The 24,401-nt window shown below is 44.8% G+C and overlaps 1 protein-coding gene across 4 annotated transcripts in view; it reads right to left on the reverse strand.

The window, feature by feature from the left end:
- The window catches only part of DIAPH2 (diaphanous related formin 2), a 784,751-nt gene that overhangs the window by 133,705 nt on the left and 626,645 nt on the right, over positions 1 to 24,401 (reverse strand). For all 4 annotated transcript variants that reach the window (XM_072125632.1, XM_072125631.1, XM_072125630.1 and 1 more), the window contains one exon: positions 21,959 to 22,094. In XM_072125632.1, coding sequence (XP_071981733.1) covers positions 21,959 to 22,094 — 136 coding nt within the window. The remainder of the gene's footprint in view (positions 1 to 21,958; positions 22,095 to 24,401) is intronic.

Raw genomic sequence — 24,401 nt, forward strand, 5'->3', positions numbered from 1 at the left:
TGCGGTAAGTAACCTCCCTCTTGATTAGGTTCAGCCTATTCCCCCATAACAGCTGGAAGAACAGACTGTACACCCGAGTCCAGAGGGGTTCTGGCAACATGCACACACTGCCCAGATAAATCAGTAACGGGAGCAGGTAGGTTTTGATCAGATTAACCCTTTCTCTGAGGGTCAAAGACCAACCCTTCCACTGGTCCACCCTCTGAGCGGCGATCTTAAGCCTGCCGTCCCAGTTTTGCATGGGGTAATCCCCCTGGCCAAATTCGATGCCGAGAACTTTGGCAGAGTCTTGGGGCCCTGGAAGAGTGTCCGGGAGATCAAAGCCTGGACCTCCCTCTCCCAGCCAGAGACTCTCACACTTATCCCGGTTGATCTTGGACCTAGAAGCCTCTGAGTAGCGTTCAACCTCTGACATCACCCATTGCGCCTCCCCTCCCGAGGACACGAAAACGGTGACATCATCAGCATACGCTACCACCCTCAGAGTGGCTTCCGGTGCTGCCCGATCCATCCCGACTCCCACCAACGGCCCACGATCAACCCTCCTAAGGAATGGGTCAATCGCGAACACGTACAGTAGTGGGCTCAGAGGACAACCCTGGCGAACACCAGACCCGACCTCAAAAGAGCGGCCAATCCAACCGTTCACAAGCGGGAAACTCTCTGCCCCTGCGTACAAAACTTTCAGCCAATTGACAAACTCCCCCGGCAGGCCATACCTCAGAAGGACAGACCAGAGGTACTCGTGGTTAACCCGATCAAACGCTTTTGCCTGATCCAAGGACAGCAAGTACCCCTTCCAGTTACCAGCCCTGCCCTGCTCCACTGCCTCCCGAACACAAAGCACAGCACTAAATGTACTGCGGCCTGGAACAGAGCAGTGCTGGGTCTCCGAAAGGAGCCGGGGCGCAAACTGCACCAGCCGATTAAACAGCACCTTTGCCAAAACCTTTCTGTCCGTATTGAGAAGCGCTATGGGACGCCAGTTCTCAACACGAGATCGGTCCTTACCCTTTGACAGGATGATCAGGGCTGACCTCCTCATTGACTTCGGCAGAGCGCCCGAGGAAAGACACTCATTGAATACCTCAGTCAAGAGGGGAACCAAGGCGTCCTTAAAGGTCTTATAAAACTCAGATGTTAAGCCATCCGGACCCGGCGATTTCTTGAGGGCGAGCCCTTCAATCGCCAGGCTGACTTCCTCTTCCCTGATCACTTCGGTCAAAACATCAAGAGAGGGGTCTACTCCTGGCTCAGGGACAGTTTCAGCCAGGAAAGCCGACATCACATCCCGATCTAGATCCTTCCTGCCCAAGAGGTGTGAGTAGAAGGATCTGACGACCTCCAGAATCCCTGATCTGGACCTTTTCAGGGATCCCGTACTGTCAACCAGTCCCGTGACAACTTTACCATTCACTGACATCTTGCAGTTTCTGTAAGGGTCGGGCGAGCGGTATTTCCCGTAATCCCTCTCAAAAACCAAAGATGCGTGTCTATCGTACTGACACCTCTTCAGCAAGGATTTCACTCTGGAGATGTCCTCACGACTACCTCCAATCGAGACGAGATGCTCGAGTTTCCTCCTCAGGCCCTGATACAGGCGGTACCTGTCCAGGCTCCTGAGGCTCGAGAGCTGGCGGAAGAATCTCGCCACCCTTTTCTTGAGCATCTCCCACCACTCTGACTTACTGCTACAAAGGCCCAGCAATGGTACCTGGCTCTGAAGAAAGTCCTCAAAGGATTGTCTGATCTCCGCTTCTTCCAGGAGAGACGAATTGAGCTTCCAGTAGCCTCTTCCCATCCGGGGGGTCTCTGTAACATTCAGAGAAAACAAAATTAGACAGTGGTCGGAGAACTCCACCTCAACAACGGACACTGCTGAAGAAATGGCTTCCTCCTTTAAATAAAACCTGTCTATTCTAGACCTGCAGCTACCCCTATAATAGGTGAACCCCGCGTGGCCTGGGGTGTGCCGGATGTGGACATCCACCAGGCGAGCCTCACTAGCTATGCTATTAAGAGCGACGCTATCATAAGTCAGCTTGTCTCTGGAACCTCCCCTATCCTGGGACCTCGTGACAGCATTGAAGTCCCCTCCAAAGACCACCTGCCGACTTGTAAAAAGGTAGGGCTTGATCCTCATAAAGAGACACTTCCTGTCCCACTTGGACTGGGGACCATAGATGTTAATTAGGCGAAGTTCTTGTCCCTTCATGAGGACATCCAGGATCAGGCACCTCCCCATTTCTAACTCAATAACTCGTCGGCATTCTACCGGTGCGGTAAAAAGTACCGCCACTCCGCTATACGGCTCGGCCGCAAGAGACCAATAGGAAGGCCCGTGTCTCCATTCCCTCTTAGCTTTAAACACGGCCGCCAAATCTGGCAGCCTGGTCTCCTGCAAAAATAAAATGTCGGCTTCAACACGGCCGAGAAAATCAAAGGCCGCAAATCTAGCCGCATCAGACTTAATGCTGGCGACATTAATGGACGCCAGCGTCAACGGAGTGGGTGCCGCCATCATGAGTGATTGAGTTAGACGGCTTTCTTTTTACCCATCTTACCACCACCCTCGGGAAATGAACACCCCCTTTTTAGACATATTGTGGTGTCCATCTCCCGCACCTCTGATGCTTCAGGGGCAGATCCAGGACCTGCCCCCTCATCCTCGTCTCCAGACTCTGGGCCAGTCTCCCCTCCTGAGGACCCTGACTCCCCAGGGGGAGACTCGGCACCTCCTGCAGGCTCCGCCACCTCTGGCCCTTCGCCCTCAGCCCCTCCATCGGCAGGAGAGGCTCCATCCAGGGCCAGGAATCGATTTGAAAGTTCGACCAGCGGGGGGTCGGTTGCACCTTCCTTGGGTACCTTAGTCAGGGAGGGAGAAGATCTTACACCTCCCTTCTTTTTACCCTTTTTCTTCTTTTTGGCGCCACGCTTACGCTTTTCCTCTAGCCACGCCCTATTATCCTCGTCCATACTCTCATAATGGGAGGAGTCTGAGGACGTGGCACCTTCCTCTCTCTCGATCCTCCTGACCTCCTCATCCAGTACATCCTCCCCTGGGGCCTCAGCGACAGGTGTGGTCTCTAGGAGAGCGCCAGAGGTTGTCCCAGCAGCCCGAGACTCCCCCCGCTCTCTCTCCTGTTGACGCTTCTCTAGACGCCTTAGCTGGGCAGGCGTCTTTTTCCTGTCTTTCTTCCCTGGCCCCTCCATTCCTCCACCTCTGCTAGTCCCCTCCCCAGCAGATTCAGCCTCATGGCTTTCATCCGCTGAGGCTGAGCCTGCATTAGCGAAGGAAAGAGGACAACGACTGTACGGGTGACCGAGATCACCACACAGGTTACACCTAATCTGCCCTGTACAGGATGCAGCGAGATGGCCGACACCCCCACACAACGCACACTTCTGCACGGTGCAGTTTGCGCTGAAATGTGTGGGGTCACCGCACCTGTGACACAGCTTAGGCTGCCCCCGGTAGAAGATCAGGATCCGATCCCTCCCCAGGAAGGCTGATGAAGGGATGTGGGCGACTGAGTTACCTGAACGCCTCAACTTCACCATGAAGGTCCAGGCCCCTGACCAGATACCATACTCATCACGATTTTTCTCAGGTACTCCCAGTACCTCTCCATAACGATTCATCCAGGTCATGATGTCAAAGCAAGATAGTGATTCGTTACGGGTAAGAACGGTCACTTTCTTGAGTTCGCTCTGGCGGGACACTGCTTGCACAGCAAAGTCCCGCCACTCGGGCTCGTTGTATCTCAGCTCATAGTTGGACCAGAAGAGCTCAAGCCCCTCCGGCCGAACAAAGCTGACATCATGTACCATAGGGATGGATCAAGGCAAAGATGTCAGCCGCCTTGAAGTCCATCTTCAGCAGCAGCTCAACTACCCGTGCCCGAGGGGGACACACATCACTGCCACGCCACCGAAGACGGACCACATTCCTACGGTTAGCACCCGGCCCGGTTGTCGGGAGCGACCATGATGTCTCCCTGCCTCTTTGCTCTCGGAAGGCAGACAGGCCGTGCCTCTCTATCCAAAACGACAAATCAACCTCCTGCCCCGCTACATTGATCGTCCTTTCTCCCTTCTGTAAGGCCTGCAGGAGGCGCCGTTGCAAAAAGCCGTCCCCAGAGCCCAGAGACGAGGATGATGGAACCCTACTTCCCCCAGCAGCGACACTGGCATAGCTCTTAACGGGGGCCGCCACTGGGGGAGCAACCGGACCAACCCCTGCACCCACCACATTAACACTACCCACCTGCATGTTACACTCAGCCACGCCACTCACACCACCAGTCACTCCATCACCCACCCCCAAAGCTGGAAAAGATTCTGCACCATTCACACCATTCACATTATCCACCACAACATTACTGACACCACTCACACTGGCTGGACCAGCAACAACATTAGCAGACAAGACCACCTCCGCATCTTCAGGCACAAGGGACGGGGGTCCCCCCGCAGCGCATCGCCCAGAGGGAACCCCAACTTGTGTCACACTTGTGCCCTCCACATCATCGGTAGCAGATGTTATTTTACTTTTCTTAGAGGAAGGTAGGAGTCGCCGCTGATCTTTGGCTGGTATGTGGCACCGCTGATCTCCACCTTCCTCAGCACTCCTCTGCAGACTGTCTCCAACACCAACACAAAATAGGACTTTAGGCTTGGGAGGTCCGGAGCCCTCAGCCTCAGCGACCCCTCCACGCTGCCGCCGCTCCATAACCAAGTGATCAGCGGCAACAGCATGAAGAGGCGCCGAGGCACCGTAAGCTGCCACCAGTGCCGGGCTATCCCCCCCTCCCACTGGGGGACGCACCACAGCACTGGATTTCGATGGTATCGCCACTGCCGAGCCGCCCTTACTGTCCGGCCTCACGGCCGATGCCTCCCCTGCTCCCCCACTGTTACCACAAACAGAGACGGAGCCCATCGCCACATCAGATGTCACACCTGTAATCTCCCCGCTCCCTGGCACTGAGTCCACTGCAGGACCCGTGCTGGGCTGGGTAACGGGGCTCGCACAGTGAGCTGACCCTGCGGCCGACTCGGGTTTTACGGGGAGGGGGCTGTAGACTAGACTCACCACTTCCACAGATTTGGTCTTCTTCTTTCGTGGTTTGCTGCCCCCCGGTGCATCCTCCGGCAGATCGTCTCCAAAAGTAAAGTCCTGGAGGTGCACAGGGGACTCGAGCCGTCGGATCTCCTCCATCAGCGCCCCTCCCTGGTGGCTGTCACTATCCTCACCCGGGCCGGCAGAACCGCAGCCAGATGACATAGCCGCTTGTCCTGCAGGGGGCCCACTGCACGGTACCGAACTTTCCTCCTCCATCTGACTCTCTGGCTGAAGCCCCATCAGCCGCCTCTGCTTTTCCTCCTCCATCTCCCGGAACCGCTCATCATTAAGAATTTTTTCTTTAAACGGACCGCTCCTCTCCAGCAGGTAAGCCTTCCTCTCCTCCAAGGCCTGGATGTTAGTCTGGAGCCTGGATATCTCTGCCAGAATCTGCTCCTTCTTCCTCTTTGGGGCAGAGCTTGCCCTGGCATGGGCGCACCTGAGCTCCTCCCGCAGTCTCCTCACCGTCTTGCTGGCTTCTTCGTACTCAGAGAGGTGGCCCAGAGCCCGGGAGGCATAGCTGGAAATAGACTCCCGGGTCCTCAGCATTCCCCAGCCCTCTTCACTGAGGTCAGCCTCACCTCTCTGAGCACTCAGCTTTCCTGTGGTATACAGCTTTTCCGAAGTATCCAGCTTTCCCGAGGTATCCAGCTTTCCCGAGGTATCCATCTTTTCTGAGGTCTTGCTGCTTTTTGAAGCCTTAGCTGGCCTGGGGGTACTTGGAGCAGCATTGCTGCTGTTCCTTGCAGATCTTCTCACCCCCAAGGCTTCCGCAGCGCTGGCCGGTTCCTGGCTACCCCTGCCCCCCGCCGGCCTAGACCGGGAAGCAGGAGCCTGGGACTTGCTGCCCTGGCTCATGTCTGAAAACCCACTCCCTCCCTGGGAGAGGAGAGAGCAGGCCCCAGGTGGAGGTGGTTTTCCCTGGAGCTCAGGAGCAGCAGCAGCACACAGCCTCTCACAGCAACAGACAGCTAACGAGCTGATGAGCAACACCAGAGCTGCACTCACTATCTGCTGCTGGTATTACTGTGTACATGCATGACATTACTTATCCTGTACTGATCCTGAGTTACATCCTGTATTATACTCCAGAGCTGCACTCACTATTCTGCTGCTGGTGCAGTCACTGTGTACATACATGACATTACTTATCCTGTACTGATCCTGAGTTACATCCTGTATTATACTCCAGAGCTGCACTCACTATTCTGCTGCTGGTGCAGTCACTGTGTACATACATGTCATTACTTATCCTGTACTGATCCTGAGTTACATCTTGTATTATACCCCAGAGCTGCACTCACTATCTGCTGCTGGTGCAGTCACTGTGTACATACATGACATTACTTATCCTGTACTGATCCTGAGTTACATCCTGTATTATACTCCAGAGCTGCACTCACTATTCTGCTGCTGGTGCAGTCACTGTGTACATACATGACATTACTTACCCTGTACTGATCCTGAGTTACATCCTGTATTATACCCCAGAGCTGCACTCACTATTCTGCTGCTGGTGCAGTCACTGTGTACATACATGTCATTACTTATCCTGTACTGATCCTGAGTTACATCTTGTATTATACCCCAGAGCTGCACTCACTATCTGCTGCTGGTGCAGTCACTGTGTACATACATGACATTACTTATCCTGTACTGATCCTGAGTTACATCCTGTATTATACCCCAGAGCTGCACTCACTATTCTGCTGGTGCAGTCACTGGGGGTCATTTACTAAGGGCCCGATTCGCGTTTTCCCAACGTGTTACCCGAATATTTCCGATTTGCGCCGATTGTACCTGAATTGCCCCGGGATTGTGGCGCACGCGATCGGATTGTGGCGCATCGGCATGCGCGTGACAGAAATCGGGGGGCGTGGCCGAACGAAAACCCGACGTATTCGGAAAACCCGCCGCATTTAAAAACCGAAAAAGTGTCGCTTGGGGAGCGCTTACCTTCACCTGGTCCGAGGTGGTGCATTCCGGCGCGATGAGATGACTTTCAGCGCAGCAGCGCCACCTGGTGGACGGCGGAAGAACTACATTCATAAATCCCGGCCCGACCCGAATCCAGAGCAGAGAATGAGCTGCTGGATCGCGACTGGACCGGGTAAGTAAATGTGCCCCACTGTGTACATACATGACATTACTTATCCTGTACTGATCCTGAGTTACATCCTGTATTATACCCAGAGCTGTACTCACTATTCTGCTGGTGCAGTAACTGTGTACATACATGACATTACTTATCCTGTACTGATCCTGAGTTACATCCTGTATTATACCCCAGAGCTGCACTCACTATTCTGCTGCTGGTGCAGTCACTGTGTACATACATGACATTACTTATCCTGTACTGATCCTGAGTTACATCCTGTATTATACCCCAGAGCTGCACTCACTATTCTGTTGCTGGTGCAATCACTGTGTACATACATGACATTACCTATCCTGTACTGATCCTGAGTTACATCTTCTATTATTTCAAGGTAAAATGTGTAAAATTTAATGCGTCACAGAAAGTAACAATCTATGGATGGAAAAATACCAAACATATAGAGACAGTCAGACAGAAACAATGACACAGACATGACATTGTTGAAATGGAAGATACATATATAAATATGTATAGATAGGTCTCTGTGTCTGTCACTTTATGCTCAGATATTATTCCCTGCTTTAGTGATATAGAACATCAGGTAGAATATAGATCCTATAGAATAGATCAGAAATGAGTCACAATAGAGAACTTCAGAGCGGTTGTGCAGCGGAGACCCCAGTGAGGGGCGATAGTTCCTGCTCCCCATATCTGTAATTCCCATTATCTTCATGCGTGTTGTGGGAGATCAGTAATACTCCTTGAATACAATTAATTCTGTGCTAATTGTGATTGCGGCGCTTACTCCGTGCGTTATCCTTGTGCCGCTGCGGAAAAGGTGAATGTAATTGCAGGATAATCATATATAATGAAGTGAAAAACTGTTCCTGATTAAATAACATTTGCACTGGGATGATGCGGCAGGCGGTGATGTAGCTGAGCTGGCGCTGGCGGCTGGTGTCGCAGGGTGAAGTGGATGAAAACTATACAGCACTGCCAAATAAAGCTCAGCAACAGCAAAGAAAACCGGATAGAGAAAGCCTGTGAGTCCTGCTCCCCCTCCCACTCCTAGAGAAAGCCTGTGAGTCCTGCTCCCCCTCCTACTCCTCGAGAAAGCCTGTGAGTCCTGCTCCCCCTCCCACTCATAGAGAAAGCCTGTGAGTCCTGCTCCCCTCCCACTCATAGAGAAAGCCTGTGAGTCCTGCTTCTTCTCCCACTCATAGAGAAAGCCTGTGAGTCCTGCTACCTCCAACCACTTATAGAGAAAGCCTGTGAGTCCTGCTCCCCCTCCCACTCATAGAGAAAGCCTGTGAGTCCTGCTACCCCTCCCACTCATAGAGAAAGCCTGTGAGTCCTGCTTCAACTCCCACTCATAGAGAAAGCCTGTGAGTACTACACCCTCTCACTCATAGAGAAAGCATGTGAGTCGTGCTCCTCAACCCCTCATAGAGGAAGGTGTGAGTCCTGCTCCCCTCCCACTCATAAAGAAAGCCTGTAAGTCCTGCTCCCACCACGACTCATAGACAAAGCCTGTGAGTCCTGCTCCCCCTCCCACTCATAGAAAAAGCCTGTGAGTCCTGCTCCCCCTCCCACTCATAGAGAACTCTTGTGAGTCCTGCTCCACCCCCACTCATAGAGAAAGCCTGTGAGTCCTGCTCCACCCCCACTCATAGAGAAAGCCTGTGAGTCCTCCTCCCCTCCTACTCATAGAGAAAGCCTGTGAGTCCTGCTTCAACTCCCACTCATAGAGAAAGCCTGTGAATTCTACTACCCCTCCCACTCATAGAGAAAGCCTGTGAGTCCTGCTTCCCCCACCCACAAAGAAAGTTAGACTTGTTATCTTTGTAACATTTCGCATGCGACCCAGAATCTATTATTCATTCATCCCTCAGGAGCCACAAGTGCTGTATATGAGGGGTACGGGAGTTGAGTTGGTGGAGGAGCAGGACTCACAGGCTTTCTGTATGAGTGGGAGGGGAGGAGGACTCACAGGCTTTCTATAATTTAAATATTTGTTTATATTAAAATTCTTCAACAAATAATAGAAAACTCTGAATCTCCCACACAAGACCTGACGGAAACCCTTCATCTTCTGGAGCTTTTCAGAGCTGAGAAACAAGGAGACAAGGAGTATCTAACAACATCACTTAAAGGAATCGGCCAACCTGGTCTCCATCCCTTTAAGTGGGTCACTTTGTATTCTGCTGTTTAATGTGTAAATATTTACCCCTGACTTCCCATCTACAGTAACACATAAACAATGCGTTGTGCCGCCTGATCTGCGTGTTAGAGCCACGGGCCCTTGTTCTTTGCCGCCTTCCAATAAATCCCATCATTATTTTGTAGAATCGCCGGCAGGAGAGAAAAAAAAGAAAAACAATTATGTAACAAAATGGTTCCTCGGGGTTTTGTTCCCAGCGGACAAACATCTTGTGCAAATCTAATGCTGATGTACCAATAATAATAATAATGATAAAACACAAAATGTGGAGGAGAGAAGGGAGGGGGGAGCGGCTGAGCCCGGACTCCATGCATCATCATATATTACACGCAGCACATGGATATTTATCTCCCGCGCTCCGGGCTTCATGTGACAGCAGAAGAATTGCTCCGGCTCAGAGAAGAAATAGGAAAGATATTCCATGGCTTGTTCTTAAGTGTCCAAATGAAGAGGACATTACGGAGTTATTTGTGTTCATGTCTCAGGGGGCTCCAGGGGGGGGGGGGAGACAATATTGAGTAACTATTGAATCAGGCGGCACAAGGAGTCGAGAGCGATGAGGGATATTTATCCAGTTTCATTTCAACTGTGTATTAAAAGGTTCTCTACCATGAGGCTCTGCAGCAGCTGAGCTGTGTACGATGAAGTTCTGCAGCAGCTGAGCTGTGTATGATGAAGTTCTGCAGCAGCTGAGGTGTGTATGATGAAGTTCTGCAGCAGCTGAGGTGTGTGTTATGAGGCTTTGCAGCAGCTAAGGTGTGCATTATAAGGTTCTGCAGAAGATGAGGTGTGCATGATGAAGTTCGACAGCAGCTGAGGTGTGTATTATGATGCTCTTCAGCAGCTGAGATGTGTATGATGAAGTTCTGCAGCAGCTGCAATATGTATTGTGATGTTCTTCAGCAGCTGAAGCGTGTATTATAATGTTCTGCAGCAGCTGAGGTGTGTATTATGATGCTCTGCAGCAGGTGAGGTGTGTATTATAATGTTCTGCAGCAGCTGATGTGGAATGAAGCTCTTCAGCAGCTGAGATGTGTATGATGAAGTTCGGCGGCAGCTGAGGTGTGTGGTGTGATGCTCTGCAGAAGCTGAGGTGTTTGGTATGATGCTCTGCAGCAGCTGATGTGTTTGGAATGATGCTCTGCAGCAGCTGAGGTGTTTGCTATGATGCTTTGCAGCAGCTGAGGTGTGTGGTATGATGCTCTGCAGCAGCTAAGGTGTGTATTATAATGCTCTGCAGCAGCTGAGGTATGTGGTATGATGCTCTGCAGCAGCTAAGGTGTGTATTATAATGCTCTGCAGCAGCTGAGGTGTGTGGTATGATGCTTTGCACCAGCTGAGGTGTTTGGTATGATGCTCTGGAGCACCTGAGGTGTGCATTATGATGCTCTGCAGCAGCTGATGTGTGTGGTATGATGTTCTGCAGAAGCTGAGGTGTGTATTATGATGCTCTGCAGAAGCTGAGGTGTGTATTATGATGCTCTGCAGCAGCTGAGGGGTGTATTATGATGTTCTGCAGCAGCTGAGATGTGTGGTGTGATGCTCTGCAGGAGCTGAGGTGTGTATTATGATGCTCTGCAGCAGCTGAGGTGTGTATTATGATGCTCTGCAGAAGCTGAGGTGTGTATTATGATGCTCTGCAGCAACTGAGGTGTGTATTATGATGATGTTCTGCTGCAGCTGAGATGTGTGGTGTGATGCTCTGCAGGAGCTGAGGTGTGTATTATGATGTTATGCAGCAGGTGGGGTGTGTATTATGATGCTCTGCAGCAGCTGAGGTGTGTGGTATGATGTTCTGCAGCATCTGAGATGTATATTATGAAGCTCTGCAGCAGCTGATGTGTGGATTATGATGCTCTGCAGCAGCTGAGGTGTGTATTATAATGCTCTGCAGCAGCTGAGGTGTGTGGTATGATGCTCTGCAGCAGCTGAGGTGTGTATTAGGATGCTCTGCAGCTATGATGCTCTGTGAGTTCCACAGTAGAACCAGGAAGTGTCAGTAGAGCAGAATGAACTCTCTGAGCTCCTGTAGGAAGAGATAAGCGGCTGTTCTGACATAACATGATATTTATACGTTATTATACAATTACATTATTTTACCTAAGACAGGATTAGAGCCTTTTCCTAAATATGATAAGAGTCTCCAAATGTGGACAAACCCTTTAAATCAAGCAACTCTGAAAAATATTTCCCAACTCGAATCATAATAAGAAAACATCACAAATAATATCAATATAAACAATAATGATGAAAACAAAACAATGTGACAGATGAAACATCCAAGGACAGTAAACACGTTCCTGACAATTCCCGTCACTTTTGTCTTATTTTTTTTTTTTTCTAGCGACATCAAAGGGAGCGGCAGCAGAGGATTGTGGGAGGGCGACAGTCACGGCTGATCCAACCATTCAAACTTCATCAGCAAATTGAAAAGATCTGAGTGAGGAAAATCTGGAAGACGTGTCGCGGGGACGTGGCGGCGCGTGTCACTCTCGCCATTGATTCTTTCAGAAAGTGAAATAATATGATTGTAGCGGCAGAAGAGACGCGGGCGGCCGGCGGGTGACGGAGAGACCGGCCCAAGGGGGAAACACGAATCTTATCTCCTCAAAGTGACTTCCAAATGAAACCTTCACTTGCCCATTAGAAGCGGCTTTTGTGGCGGAGATTCTCCGGCGCTGAAACTTTTATCTGCTCTTTGTTGTCTCCAAACTTGGTCGTCGTCTGTTTGGAAGCCGTTATCTCCGACAAATAAGCGAATCTCACAGAGACCTGACATCACTTAGACTCCCTCAAGTGTAATTGAGTAACAGCTGGCTCCGAATTCATAATGAAATGCCCTTTCATCAGCTCACAGGCAATGATTGATAGACACTCTAAATTTTACTAGCATTCCTATAAAATCACTTTACTAATTTTTTTATTGCTTTTTTCATACGCTGCCAAGTCTACGATCAGCAAGGATTATCTACAGGGAGCAACGAAGACTGGACAACCCCGAACACAGGAGAGCAATGCAACGTGTGACCGTGCTCCATATAGTGCAAGAGTATTATAGCAGTTATATTCTTGTACATAGGGGCAGTATTATAGTAGTTATATTCTTGTACATAGGGGGCAGTATTATAGCAGTTATATTCTTGTACATAGGGGGCAGTATTATAGTAGTTATATTCCTGTACTTAGGGGGCAGTATTATAGTAGTTATATTCTTGTACATAGGAGGCAGTATTATAGTAGTTATATTCTTGTACATAGGGACAGTATTATAGTAGTTAAATTCTTGTACATAGGGGGCAGTATTATAGTAGTTATATTCTCGTACATAGGGGGCAGTATTATAGTAGTTATATTCTCGTACATAGGGGGCAGTATTATAGTAGTTATATTCTTGTACATAGGGGGCAGTATTATAGCAGTTATATTCTTGTACATAGGGGCAGTATTATAGTAGTTATATTCTTGTACATAGGGGGCAGTATTATAGCAGTTATATTCTTGTACATAGGGGCAGTATTATAGTAGTAATATTTTTGTACATAGGGGGCAGTATTATAGTAGTTATATTCTTGTACATAGGTGGCAGTATTATAGTAGTTATATTCTTGTACATGGGGTGCAGTATTATAGTAGTTATATTCCTGTACATAGGGGGCAGTATTATAGTAGTTATATTCCTGTACTTAGGGGGCAGTATTATAGTAGTTATATTCTTGTACATAGGGGGCAGTATTATAGTAGTTAAATTCTTGTACATAGGGGGCAGTATTATAGTAGTTATATTCTCGTACATAGGGGGCAGTATTATAGTAGTTATATTCTTGTACATAGGGGGCAGTATTATAGTAGTTATATTCTTGTACATAAGGGGCAGTATTATAGTAGTTATATTCTTGTACATAGGGGCAGTATTATAGTAGTTATATTCTAGTACATAGGGGGCAGTATTATAGTAGTTATTTTCTTGTACATAGGGGGCAGTATTATAGTAGTAATATTTTTGTACATAGGGGGCAGTATTATAGTAGTTATATTCTTGTACATAGGGGGCAGTATTATAGTAGTTATATTCTTGTACATAGGGGGCAGTATTATAGTAGTTATATTCTTGTACATAGGGGGCAGTATTATAGTAGTTATATTCTTGTACATAGGGGGCAGTATTATAGTAGTTATATTCTTGTACATAGGGGGCAGTATTATAGTAGTTATATTCCTGTACATAGGGGGCAGTATTATAGTAGTTATATTCTTGTACATAGGGGGCAGTATTATAGTAGTTATATTCCTGTACATAGGGGACAGTATTATAGTAGTTATATTCCTGTACATAGGGGGCAGTATTATAGTAGTTATATTCCTGTACATAGGGGGCAGTATTATAGTAGTTATATTCTTGTACATAGGAGGCAGTATTATAGTAGTTATATTCTTGTACATAGGGGGCAGTATTGTAGTAGTTATATTCTTATACTTAGGGGGCAGTATTATAGTAGTTATATTCTTGTACATAGGGGGCAGTATTATAGTAGTTATATTCTTGTACATAGGGGCAGTATTATAGTAGTTATATTCTTGTACATAGGGAGCAGTATTATAGTAGTTATATTCTTGTACATAGGGGGCAGTATTATAGTAGTTATATTCTTGTACATAGGGGGCAGTATTATAGTAGTTATATTCTTATACATAGGGGGCAGTATTATAGTAGTTATATTCTTGTACATAGGGGGCAGTATTATAGTAGTTATATTCCTGTACATAGGGGGCAGTATTATAGTAGTTATATTCTTGTACATAGGGGGCAGTATTATAGTAGTTATATTCTTGTACATAGGGGGCAGTATTATAGCAGTTATATTCTTGTACATAGGGGCAGTATTATAGTAGTAATATTTTTGTACATAGGGGGCAGTATTATAGTAGTTATATTCTTGTACATAGGTGGCAGTATTATAGTAGTTATATTCTTGTACATGGGGTGCAGTATTATAGTAGTTATATTCCTGTACATAGGGGGCAGTATTATAGTAGTTATATTCCTGTACTTAGGGGGCAGTATTATAGTAGTTATATTCTTGTACATAGGGGGCAGTATTATAGTAGTTAAATTCTTGTACATAGGGGGCAGTATTATAGTAGTTATATTCTCGTACATAGGGGGCAGTATTATAGTAGTTATATTCTTGTACATAGGGGGCAGTATTATAGTAGTTATATTCTTGTACATAAGGGGCAGTATTATAGTAGTTATATTCTTGTACATAGGGGCAGTATTATAGTAGTTATATTCTAGTACATAGGGGGCAGTATTATAGTAGTTATTTTCTTGTACATAGGGGGCAGTATTATAGTAGTAATATTTTTGTACATAGGGGGCAGTATTATAGTAGTTATATTCTTGTACATAGGGGGCAGTATTATAGTAGTTATATTCTTGTACATAGGGGGCAGTATTATAGTAGTTATATTCTTGTACATAGGGGGCAGTATTATAGTAGTTATATTCTTGTACATAGGGGGCAGTATTATAGTAGTTATATTCTTGTACATAGGGGGCAGTATTATAGTAGTTATATTCCTGTACATAGGGGGCAGTATTATAGTAGTTATATTCTTGTACATAGGGGGCAGTATTATAGTAGTTATATTCCTGTACATAGGGGACAGTATTATAGTAGTTATATTCCTGTACATAGGGGGCAGTATTATAGTAGTTATATTCCTGTACATAGGGGGCAGTATTATAGTAGTTATATTCTTGTACATAGGAGGCAGTATTATAGTAGTTATATTCTTGTACATAGGGGGCAGTATTGTAGTAGTTATATTCTTATACATAGGGGGCAGTATTATAGTAGTTATATTCTTGTACATAGGGGGCAGTATTATAGTAGTTATATTCTTGTACATAGGGGCAGTATTATAGTAGTTATATTCTTGTACATAGGGAGCAGTATTATAGTAGTTATATTCTTGTACATAGGGGGCAGTATTATAGTAGTTATATTCTTGTACATAGGGGGCAGTATTATAGTAGTTATATTCTTATACATAGGGGGCAGTATTATAGTAGTTATATTCTTGTACATAGGGGGCAGTATTATAGTAGTTATATTCCTGTACATAGGGGGCAGTATTATAGTAGTTATATTCTTGTACATAGGGGGCAGTATTATAGTAGTTATATTCTTGTACATAGGGGGCAGTATTATAGTAGTTATATTATTGTACATGGGGAGCAGGTTCTGTAGTTTGTAGTTTCTCTGTTTTCTAAATAGGAGTTTATTATGGAAGGAAATAAACATTTATTCTGTGCTCGATTACCACAATCAAATTACGTAATAAACTTCTTGGCAAAATTGCAAAAAGATACAAGATATAAAAAAATTGTATCAAAAGCTGCAAATGTAATTTCATAAGCAGGAGTCACAGTCGACAGCTCGAAGGAGCAGAGAAAATGCAGAACGCAGCTTATTTCTGGCCAAACTAAGTAAATATGACACGGAGGCCACAGAAGAAAAGCGCACAGATATTCTCGAGCTGTCATTTTGACAAAGTGACTTCTCACCACTGGGATATGGAAACCTAATAACATTGTTTCGTTCATTGTGTTAACCGTATCCGTATAAGAGAAAAAGAATGCAAGTCTAATACAGTCTGGTGTACGGATCTGTGAATGTGCAGCCGAAAATGAACGTGACTCAACGATGAAACATTGTGTAAGTAGAAGATTACACGTCACCGGCGCCACGGCCTAACACCGAGAACATCCTCTGCACACTGACCCCGAGAAATACTGATACAGATTATAGATAATGGCCATAAGCATTTTTCAGGGATAGAAAGATGAAGCAGGAACAAACAGTCTATCTATCTATCTCCTATCTATCTATCTCCTATCTATCTATCTATCTATCTATCTATCTATCTATCTCATATCTATCTCATATCTATCTATCTATCTATCTATCTATGTATCTCATATCTATCTATCTATCTATCTATCTATCTATCTATCTATCTATCTCATATCTATCTATCTATCTATCTCATATCTATCTATCCATCTATCTATCTATCTCATATCTATCTATCTCCTATCTATCTATCTCATATCTATCTATCTATCTATCTATCTATCTCATATCTATCTATCTATCTATATATGTATCTCATATCTATCTATCTCATATCTATCTATCTCATATCTATCTATCTATCTATCTATCTATCTATCTATCTATCTCCTATCTATCTATCTCCTATCTATCTATCTATCTATCTATCTATCTCATATCTATCTATCTATCTCATATCTATCTATCTATCTCATATCTATCTATCTATCTATCTATCTATCTATCTCATATCTATCTATCTATGTATCTCATATCTATCTATCTATCTATCTATCCGATTGCAGTTGGGAGGGTATTTATTTATTTACTTATGTCTACACATGCATTTTTCACTGATTTAATGTTGTCATTTCACTGTACTAAACTATTGATTGAGTTTAGCATAACACTTTTTCACTTGTAAAATGGAATGTCGTATATTTTGTTAACTCTGTAATGTAATTACCACGGTCTGTTGGTAGACCAATGAAATGTAAGGTTGGCCCTTATATGTTTGTTTACTGGCCATACTCACTATGCTTGATAAAGGCTCTGCATGAGCTGAAACGTCGCACATGGAATAAAGATACCCCATCGTTTTTGATCACTACTCTGGAGTGCTGCCTGCTTTTTGGAATTATACATTGAAGACGCTCCTGCCAGAGTGTCAAGGACTTTGCACCCAACATAGTTGCTGTGCTGCTCTGGACTTTCCCATACTTACAACTATCTATCTATCTATCTATCTCATATATATCTATCTATCATCTATCTATCTATCTATCTATCTATCTATCTATCTATCTATCTATCTATCTCATATCTATCTATCTATCTATCTATCTCCTATCTATCTATCTATCTATCTCATATCTATCTATCTATATATCTATCATCTATCTATCTCATATCTATCTACCTATCTATCTCATATCTATCTATCTATCTATCTATCTAGCTCATATCTATCTATCTATCTATCTATCTATCTATCTATCATCTATCTATCTATCTCATATCTATCTATCTATCTATCTATCTATCTATCTATCTATCTCATATCTATCTATCTATCTATCTATCTATCTATCTATCTATCTCATATCTATCTATCTATCTCATATATATCTATCTATCATCTATCTATCTATCTATCTCCTATCTATCTATCTATCTATCTCATATCTATTTATCTATCTATCTCATATATATCTATCTATCATCTATCTATCTATCTATCTCATATCTATCTATCTATCTATCTATCTCCTATCTATCTATCTATCTATCTATCTATCTATCTATCTATCTATCTATCTATCTCATATCTATCTATCTATCTATCTCCTATCTATCTATCTATCTATCTATCTATCTATCTATCTATCTCTTATCTATCTATCTACAAATGATGCAAAAAAATGTAAGCAGCACTCCAGGACGTCAGGTGTCAAAAGTGAAGTAGATGAAGTTTATTCCATGTTTAAAGGTACAGCATAGTACAGCAGCGACGTTTCGGCTCAGAAGAGCCTTTATCAATTAAGCTAGCTTGATAAAGGCTCTTCTGAGCCGAAACGTCGCTGCTGTACTATGCTGCAGATCTTCCCAGCAGAACTTCCCAGTTGGTCCTGTGTTGGTCACCTCATTGTCCCTATTAAACACAGAGTCGCTAACCCCCGATTAATTTACTAGGGCAGTCCCCATGCTCTCCCTGTCGGAGTTCTGAAATGTCCAAGCTAGTAAATTGTCCCTGTGCGTTTCCTGTACCATGAAGCTATAATCATCAGGGGAACTGAAGTTTTTATCTAAAAACTGCAAAGGAGATGAGGGATGCGGCTAACAGTGGCCTGCAAACTGATGGGGGCTTATTTACTAAGGGTCCGCGGCCGCACTTTCATCTGGTCTTCCAAGGTTTTCGGGATTTCTGCCGCTCTGACATGTATTTAACTGGGGATTGTGTTGCACGTAATCGGATTGTGGTGCGGCTGCGCTGCTTTCATGCAACAGAAATGGGGAGGGGGAGGGCCGTCGGATGATCGGACTGATTCGGACTTAGAGCAGGATTTAACATTCAAATTGTGTCGCAAGATCAAGCCCTTACATACACCGGGAAGATGATGGTGAACTCTGTCGGACCTGAGCGGGGAAGCGACACATGCAGGAAATCGGGCGCATGCGTGAATCGCCGTAGATGTGTATTCCGGTCAGACGATGCAATTTTGGGGATTGTGCAGGACGGTTAAGTAAATGTGCCCCATGGTGTAGTTCCCATGATAGCACAAAATTATGAAAAACAAACTGTCATGAGGACAATAAAAATTTTGGCAAGTGTTACAGTTATGGTACATAATAAACCAGTCCCGACTTACATACAAAAAACTTAAGAGCAAACCTAAAGAACCTATCCCAGGGTGCAGGGACTGCACTGTGTTTACTATACATATATCTATTGTGTATATTGTTTTGTCTTGTGTCCTTAAGCCAATTAAATATACAATGTAACTGCGATGTTCTTTTATCTCGATCCACGAATCCGCACGTCCGTGTCTTGGTTATATATATATAAGGAGAGAAGGCCACAGCATCCAATATGATGAAAAAAGGTTAAACCTTTATTCACACAGGCATGGAAAAAAGTGCAACTTTTCGATTCATAATGAATCTTTGTCAAGCATACGTATGCTTGTATAATTGACAAAGATTCATTGTGAATCAAAACGTTGCATTTTTTAAAGGGTTAACCTTTTTTCATCATATTGGATGCTGTGGCCTTCTCCCCTTTTTTTGTCTTGGACTATGGATCCTGCACACTCGGACCCTGGGCTGCGTGCATCAAACAAACAGCTTTTGGTAAATGGATTGGTTGCTATCTTTTTTCTTCTTTTTTTGGTTATATACGTGCTACTTGGTTGACTTTCTGACCCAATATTTAAGAACTGGGGCTTGTATCAAACGAGCGGTTGGTGGCAGTCAACTATACTGATAAGTGTTTCACTGAGGTTAATGAAAGGGGACTTTCAACCATTCAGGGTTGTGGGTGAGTGTTGTGCCATACCGGAGGTTGTGTGGACAATTCTATGCAACTTCCTCTACCACCCAGAATCGGGGAGTACAGGGATTGTCTATAAAAAAAATTAATGGACCTTGCGTAGCCCTGCCGGAACGTCACAGGGCGCATTGATAGACTTATTATTAAAGGGGGTGATGTGAACAAAAGTTTTATCTATTAACCCTTTGGCGCTGGTTGAAGTCTCGATCACACAGATTTATCCTCCACCCCAGAGAGTGTTACATTTTTAACCGGCTCTTCAGAACATGTGCAGCGGATGTAGGAAGCAGCCATTGTTATATGTTTTATGATTGGAAAGGATTAGCAGAATGTGCAGAGAAGGGGAACGGTAAATGCAGCCGCCTCTTATCTCTCCGTCCATCTCATTCTTCCGGCTCCGGCTCCTGCGAGCGGCGGCTACGTACGGCCCAGGTGAAATTCTAGTTTAATAATCCTGGCTTTTATGGAAATATATTGGATTAGCCGATAGAAGTGAGATGGAATTATAATTACACCTAGAGCGAGGTGATTTGCTTACGTATGCGAAATCTGCAGGAACGGCTTCAAAGGAAACTGGACCTGTGCGGCGAAGATCAGGAGAATGGTCTGAGAGAAAGGGCAAACGCTTATGTAAAAAATTACAGAAAAACAGATAACTCACAAGGAAGAAAATGCTAAAATATTACAATCTGGATTTTATTTTCAGTCTTCTCTTTAATTCATTGCTTTCTATGGTTTTTTATTTTCTGTTTTTCAATTTAGTTTTTAATTCTTTTCATTTAGTTTTTTAGTTTTTTCTGGTATTATTTCCTATTTCTTCCATTTATTTATTATGATTATTTTTAAACTTTATTAAGTTATATTTTATTTTTACTATTTCTCGGCACATCATGCTGCACATTTTATTTTATGATTATTTTTACTTTCGTTTTTTATAACTCTTAGTTTCTTTTTCAAAGAAATCTACATTTTTGTATTTATATTCTTATATATTATAATTTACTTTTATTCATTTATTTCCAATGCACTTTAAGCCAGAAATGACAGGTGAGGGCCACATCTATCAAATATTTAGGGCATATTGGGGGTCATTTACTAAGGGCCCGAAGTGGTACCCGAATATTTCTGATTTGCGCCGATTTTCCCTGAATTGCCCCAACATTTTGGCGCGTGGCTGAACGAAAACCCGATGGATTCGGAAACACCGCCGCATTTTTTAAAAAAAAGTGTTGCGGAGCTTGCACTTACCTTCACTAGGAATAGGCCGGTGAACTTGAGTGCATTCCGGGGAACTTCAGCGCAGCAGCGCCACCTGGTGGACGTCCGAGGAACTGCCTTAATGAATCCCGGTCGGACCCGAATCCACCGCAGAGAACGCGCCGCTGGATCGCGAATGGATCGGGTAAGTAAATCTGCCCTATTATCTTGGTTCACTTTTAAATAATTCTAATAGTTTTAAATAGTTTAAATAGTCAATCTTATTGCAATTTTTTTTAATACATTTTCTTTCCATTTTATTTTATTCTTTATGTTTATGACTTGTCTTTTGATATAAAAAGTAATAAACTTCCCCCAGGAACATCATAAGAAGATTTGAACAGAGTTGGCCAAGGCCATGTTTGATGGAGTTTCCCAAAACAAAGATTTGATGCCAATGAGAAACCTATGTTTTGGATCCAAACCCAATTTAAAATATGTTCACTGAGATTTCCAACATTCATTAAATTTAGGAGTCCCGGTCCCCTCTAACCCACCACTGGAATGAGGGTCGAGTGTATGTGCCTCTGGTTCATACAGTGAGTGAAGACGCTTGGTGGTCACCATGTGGTTGTATAGAATAGTAGAATGGACATCTGGGGGATATATGGGAAAGGATAAATGTTATCTGTTGGAATTCGGAGCCTCTATTTACTCACCAGCAATAGAGAGTCAATACGTTGTGTGGGTAATGAAGTCCTCCCTGTATGTACATACAATATCTTACACGGCTTCATTAGCATAGTAATAGAAATCGCTCCTTACACTTTCATCAAGGCAAAAGGGACAAGTAATTAAGAGAACGCAAATCAATGGCTCCAACCTCCATAAAAGGTGCAAATAATCCTAATGCGCTAATAATAAGAGTAGGCGGAGTCTCGCTGGCCCTGACGGGCCTAGAGGTCAGGCATAGCCTAGGAGAGATGGGGACGATATATAATTAAAGTGACGGCTAATGTGTGAATCAGATAAAACATAACGAGCGCGTCACAGGGTTTGTGTATAGAGGAATCTACATAAGTTAATTAGATTGGAGTCGCGGCTTTGAAGATGTTGTGCAGACGATGGTCCCCTCCCCCGCTCCTACCTTTATTCATATCAATCAGCAGCTTCTTCTTTTGCATCCGCTCCATCTTTTCACGCTCAGCTTTCTCCTTTGCTATCTTTGCTCTTTTCATCTTTTCCTCCATTTCACGCCTCTTGTTGTTCTCTTTGACCGCTTCCTGTAAAAAAAAAAGATAAAGATAAAAATTAAAAATGTCCATTAGGGGTGGAAGTAACGATAAATTAAGACCCATATATTTTCTTTTCCAAAGTTTTTCCTATGTTGCATGGCAACTTTTTGAATCCCTACAGTTCAGTTATGGAGAGGAGCATGGACTGCCATGGTCACAGGAAGTTGTATCAGCTATAAAGTCCTTTCTATCTTAAAGAGGTTCCAAATATTTTAAAATGTATAGTGCACCAATGGGTTTACGATAACCAGCACCCCCATCATTGTATCAGTGGGCCTGAGCTGCAAACAGACCACATAAATAATGTACCGGTATTCATTGGCCTCTGAAGCAGAACCGGCACTTCAAACAAGGGCTCCATGGGCTTTCGAGTGTCAAACCTCCACCCCATACATCAAGGACCAATCCTTAGGAGATGTCAAAGTAAACCCCTTAATGTTTCGTAGACCTTCTCTGGTTCTTATTCAAACATCAAAAACATGAGACAAACAAGACCAAAACAAGAAGAAAAGACTCATTCAGAAACTCATGGCGATAAACAGTAGCAAATTCGATCTCCTCTAAAGGAAAAAGAGTTGCCTAGCTGTCACCTACTGGTCAACAATATCAGAATTTTAACTATTGTATGTAGCATTGGCAAAAAAAATGAACCACGGCCTTAAAATAATTCTGCATTATTTATATTGGTGGTCTCTAGAGATGAGCGAGCACTAAAATGCTCGGGTGCTCGTTATTCGAGACAAACTTTTCCAGATGCTCGAGTGCTCGTCTCGAATAACGAGCCCCATTGAAGTCAATGGGAGACCCGAGCATTTTTCAAAGGGACCATGGTTCAGGAATAAAATGTGTTATTTAATTGAAAAAGAATGTCTTCTGATAAGTTAGCAGATGTATGCAAACATCTGCAATCTATTCTTCACTGTTCCGCGCGTATATTATCTCCCGACAAGTTAGCAGATATGAAGAACAGTGAAGAATAGAATAAAAACAGTGAACACAGGATCATTTAAGTGAAAAACGCAGTGAAAAACACAGTGAAGAATAGATTACAGATGTTCGGCACATCTGCTTACTTGTCGGGGTGATACGCTGTCCCGGGATCCGCTCCTCTTCTTCCACTGAAGTCTCCCCGTGCTGCCCGATGTCTCCCCGTGCTGCCCGATGTCTCCCCCGTGCTGCCCGATGTCTCCCCCGTGCTGCCCAATGTCTCCCCCGTGCTGCCCGATGTCTCCCCGTGCTGCCCGATGTCTCCCCCGTGCTGCCCGATGTCTCCCCCGTGCTGCCCGATGTCTCCCCGTGCTGCCCGATGTCTCCCCGTGCTGCCCGATGTCTCCGCCGTGCTGCCCGATGTCTCCCTGCTGCTTGATGTCTCCCTGCTGCTTGATGTCTCCCCGTGCTGCCCGATGTCTCCCCGTGCTGCCCGATGTCTCCCCGTGCTGCTTGATGTCTCCCTGCTGCTTGATGTCTCCCTGCTGCTTGATGTCTCCCTGCTGCTTGATGTCTCCCTGCTGCCGTTCCGCGCGTATCTTCCGACAAGTAAGCAGATGTGCCGAACATCTGTAATCTATTCTTCACTGTGTTCTTCACTGTCTTTTTCACTTAAATGATCCTGTGTTCACTGTGTTCACTGTTTTTATTCTATTCTTCACTGTTCTTCACTGTGTTTTTTTAATTTTAAGAGTACCTTAATACTCGAACGAGCATCAAGCTCGGACAAGTATACTCGCTCATCTCTAGTGGTCTCCTAATATGAGGCAAAGACCGTCAGGCTCCAGGGCCATGATGCAATATCTACAGCAGAGAGGGAAATGTTCACGAACAAGGTCTATAGCTTACGAGCACACAGAGACAGGCGAGACATTTACTTACCCGATCCCTGCGCAATCTCTAATCCGGACCGTCCGACGAGGAAGAACTTCTCGAAGATCGTGCGCCCGATATCCTGCATGTGTCTCTTCTCCGATCAGGTCAGCCGAAGTTCACCTTCTTCTTCCTGGTGCATGTAAGTGCTTGGCTTGCAACACAATTTTGAATGTTAAATCCTGCGGTTAGTCCTAATCCATCGAATCATCCGACGACCCCCGATTTGTGCTGCATGAAAGCCGGCGTAAATCCCTGTCCCAGCGGCGCAAAACGGAAATCGCCAGGTTGTCCAAGGAAAGCGTGGTCCGATGGGTCCTATGAGCCCCATTGTCTCACACATGGAAACACTCCTTAGATGTCTACCGGTCAATCATTAAAGGTCAATCTCCAAAAAGGCAAATTACTTAGCTACTAAGTTTCTTAGCTACTAGA

The sequence above is a fragment of the Engystomops pustulosus genome, chromosome 9 (assembly GCF_040894005.1).
Source record: "Engystomops pustulosus chromosome 9, aEngPut4.maternal, whole genome shotgun sequence".
NCBI classification, from domain to species: Eukaryota; Metazoa; Chordata; class Amphibia; order Anura; family Leptodactylidae; genus Engystomops; species Engystomops pustulosus.